Genomic DNA, 12,116 nt, shown 5'->3' with positions numbered 1-12,116 from the left:
GGTAGGGTAACAACTATGTCCTGATGAACCAGGTAGGGTTAGGGTAACAACTATGTCCTGATGAACCAGGTAGGGTTAGGGTAACAACTATGTCCTGATGAACCAGGTAGGGTAACAACTATGTCCTGATGAACCAGGTAGGGTTAGGGTAACAACTATGTCCTGATGAACCAGGTAGGGTTAGGGTAACAACTATGTCCTGATGAACCAGGTAGGGTAACAACTATGTCCTGATGAACCAGGTAGGGTAACAACTATGTCCTGATGAACCAGGTAGGGTTAGGGTAACAACTATGTCCTGATGAACCAGGTAGGGTTAGGGTAACAACTATGTCCTAATGAACCAGGTAGGGTTAGGGTAACAACTATGTCCTGATGAACCAGGTAGGGTTAGGGTAACAACTATGTCCTGATGAACCAGGTAGGGTTAGGGTAACAACTATGTCCTAATGAACCAGGTAGGGTTAGGGTAACAACTATGTCCTGATGAACCAGGTAGGGTTAGGGTAACAACTATGTCCTGATGAACCAGGTAGGGTAACAACTATGTCCTGATGAACCAGGTAGGGTTAGGGTAACAACTATGTCCTGATGAACCAGGTAGGGTTAGGGTAACAACTATGTCCTAATGAACCAGGTAGGGTTAGGGTAACAACTATGTCCTGCGTCGGTTCACAACAGCCCTGTCATAGATCCTAACTGACATGTGGTTCATAACAGCCCTGTCATAGATCCTAAGTGACATGTGGTTCATAACAGCCCTGTCATAGATCCTAACTGACATATACAGGTATGTTTTTAGATCCTGACTTAGAAGATCCACTCTAAATTCCAAGCATCTGCCTCTAACCCTAGGAAGCTCTTTGCCACATTCTCCTCCCTGCTGAATCCTCCCCCTCCCCTCCTCCCTCTCTGTGGATGACTTCGTCAACCATTTTGAAAAGAAGGTTGACGACATCCGATCCTCGTTTGTTAAGTCGAATGACACTGCTGGTCCTGCTCACACTGCCCTACCCTATGCTTTGACTTCTTTCTCCCCTCTCTCTCCAGATAAAATCTTGCGACTTGTGACGGCAGGCCGCCCAACAACCTGCCCGCTTGACCCTATCCCCTCCTCTCTTCTCCAGACCATCTCCGGTGACCTTCTCCCTTACCTCACCTCGCTGATCAACTCATCCTTGACCGCTGGCTATGTCCCTTCCGTCTTCAAGAGAGTGAGAGTTGCACCCCTTCTCAAAAAACCAACACTCGATCCCTCTGATGTCAACAACTACAGACCAGTATCCCTTCTTTCTTTTCTCTCCAAAACTATTGAGCGTGCCGTCTTTAGCCAACTCTCTTGCTATCTCTCTCAGAATGACCTTCTTGATCCAAACCAGTCAGGTTTCAAGACTGGTCATTCAACTGAGACTGCTCTTCTCTGTGTCACAGAGGCTCTCCGCACTGCTAAAGCTAACTCTCTCTCCTCTGCTCTTGTCATTCTAGACCTGTCTGCTGCCTTTGATACTGTGAACCATCAGATCCTCCTCTCCACCCTCTCCGAGCTAGGCATCTCCGGCGCGGCTCACTCTTGGATTGCGTCCTACCTGACCGGTCGCTCCTACCAAGTGGCGTGGCGAGAAGCTGTCTCCGCACCACGTGCTCTCACCACTGGTGTCCCCCAGGGCTCAGTTCTAGGCCCTCTCCTATTCTCCCTATACACCAAGTCACTTGGCTCTGTCATATCCTCACATGGCCTCTCCTATCATTGCTACGCTGACGACACACAACTAATCTTCTCCTTTCCCCCTTCTGATAACCAGGTGGCGAATCGCATCTCTGCATGTCTGGCAGACATATCAGTATGGATGACGGATCACCACCTCAAGCTGAACCTTGGCAAGACGGAGCTGCTCTTCCTCCCGGGGAAGGACTGCCTGTTCCATGATCTCACCATCACGGTTGACAACTACGTTGTGTCCTCCTCCCAGAGTGCGAAGAGCCTTGGCGTGACCCTGGACAACACCCTGTCGTTCTCCACTAACATCAAGGCGGTGACCCGATCCTGTAGGTTCATGCTCTACAACATTCGGAGAGTACGACCCTGCCTTACACAGGAAGCGGCACAGGTCCTAATCCAGGCACTTGTCATCTCCCGTCTGGATTACTGCAACTCGCTGTTGGCTGGGCTCCCTGCCTGTGCCATTAAACCCCTACAACTCATCCAGAATGCCGCAGCCCGTCTGGTGTTCAACCTTCCCAAGTTCTCTCACGTCACCCCGCTCCTCCGCACACTCCACTGGCTTCCAGTTGAAGCTCGCATCTGCTACAAGACCATGGTGCTTGCCTACGGAGCTGTGAGGGGAACGGCACCTCCGTACCTTCAGGCTCTGATCAGTCCCTACACCCAAACGAGGGCATTGCGTTCATCCACCTCTGGCCTGCTGGCTCCCCTACCTCTGCGGAAGCATAGTTCCCGCTCAGCCCAGTCAAAACTGTTCGCTGCTCTGGCACCCCAATGGTGGAACAAGCTCCCTCACGACGCCAGGACAGCGAAGTCACTCACCACCTTCCGGAGACATTTGAAACCCCACCTCTTTAAGGAATACCTGGGATAGGATAAAGTAATCCTTCTACCCCCCCCTTACCCCAACCCAAACCCCAACCCAAAAAAAAAACATTGTAAAGTGGTGATCCCACTGGCTATAAGGTGAATTTACCTATTTGTAAGTCGCTCTGGATAAGAGCGTCTGCTAAATGACGTAAATGTAAATGTAAAGTATAGGTTTGTCTTAAAGAAATCCACTGTCTGGGTTAAAGGTTAAAGGGTTAAATGTGAAGAACTGAAGAACATGCATTTGTTTTACACCTTCATCCATTGAACTTGGTCTTCACCAGCTAGATATCAGAGTACATTGGTCTTTCTCAGAACACAGAAACCTTGTGAGTGAGAAGAGATCAGAAGAAAAGCCATCTCCATAATAATACCACAGAGTCCTGATGTGTAGAGTTACCTGGACTTTGTGCTGTGACCCCTGAACTCCTCCCTCCTCCTCCTGCTGCTCCTTGCTGCTTGGTCCTGCTGTGCTGTCCTCTTCCAGAGCCCTTCTGCTTCCCTCCTCCTGCCCTCCTTGTGACGCTGACGCTCTTCCCTCGTCCTCCACCTGGCCATGACCCATCTCCCCGTTGGACGAACCCTGGGCCTCAGGAAGTGACCCAGGCTGGGACAGGAAGTCAGCGTGGTCTCCATTGTATTTCCCTGCTGGTCGGTCAGGTGACGTCGTCAGGGAGTCCAGGGAGTTCACAGGGCTGGGGGAGGAGGGGAGACAAGGGGAGGAGAGAGGAAGGGGAGGAGAGGAGAGGAGGAGGGGGAGGGTGGGAGAGGGAGGGCGGGGGGAGATTACAATTAGAATTAGAAAAACATTGTCCACGCAATGTGGAAATACACTACATGACCAAACTTATGTGGTCACCTGCTCGTCGAACATCCAAAACCATGGGCATTAATATGGAGTTGGTCTCCCCTTTGCTGCTATAATAGCCTCCACTCTTCTGGGAAGGCTTTCCACTAGATGTTGGAACATTGCCACAGGGACTTGCTTCCATTCAGCCACAAGAGCATTAGTGAGGTTGGGCACTGATGTTGGGCAATTAGGCCTGGCTCGCAGTCGGCGTTCCAATTCATCCCAAAGGTGTTCGATGGGGTCGAGGTCAGGGCTCTGTGCAGGCCAGTCAAGTTCTGATTGGGATTTTTCAGTAGTGTCACTTTCGTTTAATGACGGGTCAGACCAAGGCGCAGCGTGATATGCGTACATGTTTATTAACTTATCAACACAACGACAAAACAACAAACGAAACGAAGTCCAAGGTAGAACACACAACATACCTTACACGGAACAAGATCCCACAACTAGACAGTGCCAATAGGCTGCCTAAGTATGGTCCCCAATCAGAGACAACGAGCGACAGCTGCCTCTGATTGGGAACCACACCGGCCAACATAGAAATACACATACTGGATACAACAACATAGAACATTCACACCCTGACTCAACATATAAGAGTACCCCTGAGTCAGGGCGTGACAAGTAGACTATAGTTAAATCTCTTCAGACTCAGTAGACTATAAGATAAACATAGTTAATCACAACATGACGAACACAGAGCCAGGGTTAAACATGGGTACATCTCTGTTGCTAGGCAAGAACTTAATTGGTTCCTCACCCTGGTGTAGTCATTGCCCTGCCTGGTATATGGGAGAAATAGGACTGTTGATTCTCTTTTCATCTGACCTGTCTTCGGGTCAAATTCCTCGCACCTCCCTAATCCACGGCTGTTCTGCCTTATCAGTGACTGAAACCAGACTGTTGCCCTTTGCCTCTCTCCTTAGGCATATTCCTGGAACAGAGCCAGGTTTGAACAGAGTTCAGACTAAACATGGTTGATCACAGCATGAGGGGCGTTGGGACTGAGTGGTACAGAGGGAGGAGGCTGGTATATGTTTAAGAAATTGATTATGGACCTGCCATGTTTTAAGCCATGTTTAAGTATCGATTGATAGGTTAAGGAAATCAATTAGGGGGTCAGAACGGAGCCAGGAAAGGGCTCTGTTATTTTTGCATGACAGGGCTTGGTCCCACCACTATTGTTTCCAGACACGGAACTATAAGGGAGAGAAGTCAGATACCGCCATTAAGGAAGTGGGCGGAGCGGTCAAGAGGTGAAAACTGGAGACAGTGGTGGAGGAACCAAAGAGGGAGGGATTAAGCTAAAATGTATGTAAAGTGACAATATAAACTGAGAGCTGAGAGGTGGAAAGTTAGATGCTCTGCAGACCACCTCGGCTATATTATCTGTAATAAAGTCTATCTTAATTCTACAAAAACTCTGAAAGTACTTTGTATTTGACTGAGGACAAAGACAATTTTCTACAACAGTTCTTCCACACCCATCTCGACAATCAATTTCTGTATGGACCTCGCTTTGTCATACTGTAACAGGAAAGGGCCTTCCCCAAACTGTTGCCACAAAGTTGGAAGCACAGAATCGTCTAGAATGTAATTGTATGTTGTAGCATTACGATTTCCATTCACTGCAACTAAGGGGCCTAGCCTGAACCATGAAAAACAGCCCAGACCATTATTCCTCCTCCACCAAACTTTACAGTTGGCACTATGCATTGGGGCAGGTAGCGTTCTCCTGGCATCCACCAAACCCAGATTTGTCCGTCAGACTGCCAAATGGTGAAGCGTGATTCATCACTCCAGAGAACGTGTTTCCACTGCTCCAGAGTCCAATGGCGGCGAGCTTTACACCCCTCCATCTGACACTTGGCATTGCGCATGGTGATCTTAGGCTTGCCTGCGGCTGCTCGGCCATGGAGACCCATTTCATGAAGCTCCCGACAAACAGTTCTTGTGCTGACGTTGCTTCCAGAGGCAGTTTGGAACTCGGTAGTGAGTGTTGCAACCGAGGACAGACCATTTTTATGCGCTACTCGCTTCAGCACTCTGCAGTCCCATTCTGTGAGCTTGTGTTGCTTACCACTTCGTGGCTGAGCCGTTGTTGCTCCTAGACGTTTCCACTTCACAATAACAGCACTTACAGTTGACCGGGGCAGCTCTAGCAGGGCAGAAATTTGACAAACTGACATGTTGGAAAGATGGCATCCTATGAAGGTTCCACGTTGAAAGTCACTAAGCTTTTCAGTACGGGCCATTCTACTGCCAGTGTTTGTCTATGTAGATTGCATGGCTGTGCGCTGATGTCATCCACCTGTCAGCAGGTGTGGCTGAAATAGTGAAGCCAGTCATCTGAAGGGTCCACATACTTGTCATGATGTAGTGTATGTCTTGGGCTTCACCACATAGAAACATACATTAAAGAGACCAAAACAATGTTACAATGCTGTCATGACTGAGATGACAAAAAGAGGAAAGTCCTACCTGGTGTAAAATAACATGGATGTAGCCTATCCTGTATAACAACAGGTCATATCAGATCCTACCTGGTGTATAATAACATGGATGTAGCCTATCCTGTATAACAACAGGTCATATCAGATCCTACCTGGTGTATAATAACATGGATGTAGCCTATCCTGTATAACAACAGGTCATATCAGATCCTACCTGGTGTATAATAACATGGATGTAGCCTATCCTGTACAACAACAGGTCATATCAGATCCTACCTGGTGTATAATAACATGGATGTAGCCTATCCTGTACAACAACAGGTCATATCAGATCCTACCTGGTGTATAATAACATGGATGTAGCCTATCCTGTACAACAACAGGTCATATCAGATCCCAAATACTGGTGGAGTCAACTAATAAAATACTGGACGACCTGACCAGAGAGGTCCAGGACCTGAAGAACAGTTTGCAGTTCTCCCAGGGTCAGATCGATGAGTTTAAAAAGGAGAACAGCTAGATGACAGCAATCTGTAAGTCATTGAGACAGGACACTAGTTCTGAAATCAGATTATCGCAAAGGACAATCAAGGCGGAACAATATTGTTGTGGACGGAATTTCAGAATCTCCACGAGACCTGGACAGACGCTGAGGACAAAGTGAAGGAAATGATCTCAGAGAAACTGAAGACGGACCACAGGAAGATTGAGTTGGAGCGCGCCCATAGGACTGGAAAACCCACCACCGGCACAGGTGACAGGCCCAGGCCGATAGTGGTCAAGTTCCTGAGGTTCAAGGACAAGGTAGCTGTTCTGGAAAGAACCAAGAACTTGAGAGGAACGTACATCTTCCTCAATGAGGACTATCCTGAAGCTGTGCACCAGACGAGAAAATAACTTATCCCAGCCATGAAAGCTGCCAGAGTGCGTGGTGACATTGCTTACATCCGCTATGACAGGCTCATTGTCCACCCTCCCTCCCAGAAGCCTGGAAGGGATGAGAGAGCCAAGCCTATGGGTTCGTAGCTTCAACCACGCAGCACACACACACACACACACACACACACACACACACACACACACACACACACACACACACACACACACACACCAACTGATTAATGGACTGCTGAATGTTTGTTTAATTCTCTTGCTTTGTTTGCTTTTTTCAGTATTATGTCTATCTCTAATAAGCTACCCAGGAAAGGTTAAAAATAGCCCATATTAATATATGTAGCCTTAGAAATAAGGTTCATGAAAATAATAACTTGCTAACATCAGATAACGTTCATATATTAGCCATTTCTGAGACTCACTTAGATAATTCCTTTGATGATACAGCAGTAGCAATACAAGGATGTAACATCTATAGAAGAGACAGGAATGCTAATGGGGGAGGTGTTTGTATATACAGTGGCTTGCGAAAGTATTCACCCCCCTTGGCATTTTTCCTATTTTGTTGCCTTACAACCTGGAATTAAAATTGATTTTTGGGGGGTTTGTATCATTTGATTTACACAACATGCCTACCACTTTGAAGATGCAACATATTTTTTTATTTTGAAACAAACAAGAAATAAGACAAAAAAACAGAAAACTTGAGCGTGCATAACTATTCACCCCCCCAAGTCAATATTTTGTAGAGCCACCTTTTGCAGCAATTACAGCTGCAAGTCTCTTGGGGTATGTCTCTATAAGCTTGGCACATCTAGCCACTGCGATTTTTGCCCATTCTTCAAGGCAAAACTGCTCCAGCTCCTTCAAGTTGGATGGGTTCCGCTGGTGTACAGCAATCTTTAAGTCATACCACAGATTCTCAATTGGATTGAGGTCTGGCCTTTGACCTGGCCATTCCAAGACATTTCAATGTTTCCCCTTAAACCACTCCAGTGTTGCTTTAGCAGTATGCTTAGGGTCATTGTCCTGCTGGAAGGTGAACCTCCGTCCCAGTCTCAAATCTCTGGAAGACTGAAACAGATTTCCCTCAAGAATTTCCCTGTATTTAGCACCATCCATCATTCCTTCAATTCTGACCAGTTTCCCAGTCCCTGCCGATGAAAAACATCCCCACAGCATGATGCTGCCACCACCGTGCTTCACTGTGGGGTTGGTGTTCTCGGGGTGATGAGAGGTGTTGGGTTTGCGCCAGACATAGCATTTTGATGGCCAAAAAGCTCAATTTAGTCTCATCTGACCAGAGTACCTTCTTCCATATGTTTGGGGAGTCTCCCACATGGCTTTTGTTTGCTTATTTTTTTCTTTAAGCAATGGCTTTTTTCTGGCCACTCTTCCGTAAAGCCCAGCTCTGTGGAGTGTACGACTTAAAGTGGTCCTATGGACAGATACTCCAATCTCCGCTGTGGAGCTTTGCAGCTCCTTCAGGGTTATCTTTGGTCTCTTTGTTGCCTCTCTGATTAATGCCCTCCTTGCCTGGTCCGTGAGTTTTGGTGGGCGGCCCTCTCTTGGCAGGTTTGTTGTGGTGCATATTCTTTCCATTTAATGGATTTAATGGAGCTCCGTGGGATGTTCAAAGTTTCTGATATTTTTTTATAACCCAACCCTGATCTGTACTTCTCCACAACCCTGACCTGTTTGGAGAGCTCCTTGGTCTTCATGGTGCCGCTTGCTTGGTGGTGCCCCTTGCTTAGTGGTGTTGCAGACTCTGGGGCCTTTCAGAACAGGTGTATATATACTGAGATCATGTGACAGATCATGTGACACTTAGATTGCACACAGGTGGACTTTATTTAACTAATTATGTGACTTCTGAAGGTAATTAGTTGCACCATATCTTATTTAGGGGCTTCATAGCAAAGGGGGTGAATACATAGGCACGCACCACTTTTCCGCTATTTATTTTTTAGAATTTTCTGAAACAAGTAATTTTTTTCATTTCACTTCACCAATTTGGACTATTTTGTGTATGTCCATTACATGAAATTCAAATAAAAATCTGTTTAAATTACAGGTTGTAATGCAACAAAATAGGAAAAACGCCAAGGAGGATGAATACATTTGCAAGACACTGTATTACCTCAATTACCTTGACTAACCGGTGCCAAGACACTGTAGGCCCATGGGACATCTCTTAAATAACTCTGAGCAAAAATAAACATGCAACATGTAAAGTGTTGGTCCCATGTTTCATGAGCTGAAATAAAAAATCCCAGAAATGTTCCATACGCACAAAAAGCTTATTTCTCTCAACTTTTGTGCCCACATTTTTTTACATTCCTGTTAGTGAGCATTTTATCCATTGCCAAGATAATCCATTCACCTGACAGGTGTGGCATATCAAGAAGCTGATTAAACAGCATGACCATTATGCGAGCGCACCGTCTGCTGGGGACAATAAAAGGCCATTCTAAAATGTGCAGTTTTGTCACGCAACACAATGCCACAGATGTTTCAAGTTTTGAGGGATTGTGCAGTTGGCATACTAACTGCAGGAATGTCCACCAGAGGTGTTGCCAGAGAATTGAATGTTAATTTCTCTACCATAAGCCGCCTCCAACGTCGTTTTAGAGAATATGTCCAACCGGCCTCACAACCGCAGACCACGTGTAACCACGCCAGCCCAGGACCTCCACATCCGGCTTCTTCACCTGTGGGATCGTCAGAGGGGGCGGGGTGCTGAGTAGTATTTCTGTTTGTAATAAAGCATTTTTGTGGGGAAAAGCTCATTCTGATTGGCTGGGTGGGCCTGGGAGCCCAGTCGTGAAATCCATAGATTAGGGCCTAATGAACTTATTTAAATTGAATGATTTCCTGATATGAACTGTAAATAATGTAACAGCAAAATCTTTGAAATTGTTGCACGTTTATATTTTTGTTCAGTAGAGTTTGAAAAAGCTAAGGGATTGGTTAAGAGATGGCCATTTAAACCCCTGTAAATCCACTCCACAGTAGCCTATCACCTTGAAACGTGTCATCGCCATCATGGACGTCGCTAAGATGAACCACGCTGGCTTGCTTTGTTACCCAGCTGATCATGTGTCCTTTTTGTCATCTTGTGAACCCCATTCATTGCTGCTCGCAGCTGTATTTTTTTGCTTGTTTTTGCTGTTCTCCAAATAGCATTTTAGAGCTTTTAAATTGTGTAGAAATGCAGTAAATCCGGTTAAACATTCTACAGATTCATTGGAAGGGAAAAATAATCCTTGGAAGGGGAGTTACCACTGAATCTAACTTGAATATGGATAAATAGGGTTTACTTCAAATTGATTTGAATAAATTAGGGCAGATACAAATGAACAGGTATTTAATACAATGCATCGTAGTTTCAGACAATTTTCAACGCTATTTGTGATACAATTTTGCCATTTATAGGCTACACCACATCATTTGTCTGTGCGTATTCTTTTCTGGTTATGCTATATACAGTTGAAGTCTCCCGAGTGGCGCAGTGGTCTAAGGCTGTGCCACTAGAGATCCTGGTTCGAATCCAGGCTCTGTCGTAGCCGGCCGTGACCGGGAGACCCATGGGGCGGCGCACAATTGGTCGTGCAGGGTAGGGGAGGGAATGGCAGGCAGGGATGTTGGTAGAGCATGGCGTTTGCAACGCCAGGGTTGTGGGTTGGATTCCCGCGGGGGGCCAGTATGAAAAAAATAAAAAAATAAATATGTATGCACTCACTAACTGTAAGTCGCTCTGGATAAGAGCGTCTGCTAAATGACTAAAATGTAAATGTAAGTCGGATGTTTATATACACTTAGGTTACAATCATTAAAACTCGTTTTTCAACCACTCCACATATTTCTTGTTAACAAACTATAGTTTTGGGAAGTCGGTTAGGACATCTACTTTGTGCATGACACAAGTAATTTTTCCAACAATTGTTTACAGACAGATGATTTCACTTATAATTCACTGTATCACAATTCCAGTGGGTCAGAAGTTTACATATAATAGGTTGACTGTGCCTTTAAACAGCTTGGAAAATTCCAGAAAATGATGTCATGGCTTTAGAAGCTTCGGTAGGCTAATTGACATCATTTGAGTCAATTGGAGGTGTACCTGTGGATGTATTTCAAGGCCTACCTCAGTGGCTCTTTGCTTGACATCATGGGAAAATCAAAAGAAATCAGCTAAGACCTCAGAAAAAAAATTGTAGACCTCCACAAGTCTGGTTCATCCTTGGGAGCAATTTCAAAACGCCTGAAGGTACCACGTTCATCTGTACAAACAATAGTACGCAAGGGAGGAGGTCAGAGACCTGGCCGTGTGGTGCCAGGACAACAACCTCTCCCTCAACGTGACCAAGACAAAGGAGATGATTGTGGACTACAGGAAAAAAAAGAGGACTGAGCACGCCCCCATTCTCATCGACGGGGCTGTAGTGGAACAGGTTGAGAGCTTCAAGTTCCTTGGTGTCCACATCACCAACGAACTATCATGGTCCAAACACACCAAGACAGTCGTGAAGAGGGCACGACAAAGCCTATTCCCCCTCAGGAGACTAAAAAGATTTGGCATGGGTCCTCAGATCCTCAAAAAATTCTACAGCTGCACCATCGAGAGCATCCTGACTGGTTGCATCACCGCCTGGTATGGCAACTGCTTGGCCTCTGACCGCAAGGCACTACAGAGGGTAGTGCGTACGGCCCAGTACATCACTGGGGCAAAGCTCCCTGCCATCCAGGACCTCTATACCAGGCGGTGTCAGAGGAAGGCCCTCAAAATTGTCAAAGACTCCAGCCACCCTAGTCATAGACTGTTCTCTCTGCTACCGCACGGCAAGCGGTACCGGAGTGCCAAGTCTAGGTCCAAAAGACTTCTCAACAGCTTCTACCCCCAAGCCATAAGACTCCTGAACAGCTAATCATGGCTACCCGGAATATTTGCACTGCCCCCCCCCCCCCTCCCTTTTACGCTGCTGCTACTCTGTTAAGTATTTATGCATAGTCACTTTAACTCTACCCACATGTACATATTACCTCAACTACCTCAACTAGCCGGTGCCCCCGCACATTGACTATGCAACGGTACCCCCCTGTATATATAGCCTCCCTACTGTCACTTTATTTTACTGTATATATAGCCTCCCTACTGTCACTTTATTTTACTTCTGCTCTTTTTTTCTCAACACTTTTTTGTTGTTGTTTTATTCTTACTTTTTTTGTTTAAAATAAATGCACTGTTGGTTAAGGGCTGTAAGTAAGCATTTCACTGTAATGTCTGCACCTGTTGTATTCGGCGCATGTGACCAATACAATTTGA

General features: G+C 46.1%; 1 protein-coding gene across 1 annotated transcript in view; it reads right to left on the bottom strand.

The window, feature by feature from the left end:
• The window catches only part of LOC121553354 (ankyrin-3), a gene marked incomplete at both ends in the record, with an annotated part of 222,040 nt that overhangs the window by 1,626 nt on the left and 208,298 nt on the right, over positions 1 to 12,116 (bottom strand). The window contains 1 exon segment of the mRNA XM_045211551.1: positions 2,994 to 3,288. Within this exon segment, the coding sequence (XP_045067486.1) occupies positions 2,994 to 3,288 (295 nt within the window).

The sequence above is a fragment of the Coregonus clupeaformis genome, chromosome 37 (genome assembly GCF_020615455.1).
Source record: "Coregonus clupeaformis isolate EN_2021a chromosome 37, ASM2061545v1, whole genome shotgun sequence".
NCBI classification, from domain to species: Eukaryota; Metazoa; Chordata; class Actinopteri; order Salmoniformes; family Salmonidae; genus Coregonus; species Coregonus clupeaformis.
This window is presented reverse-complemented; position numbering and strand designations above follow the sequence as displayed.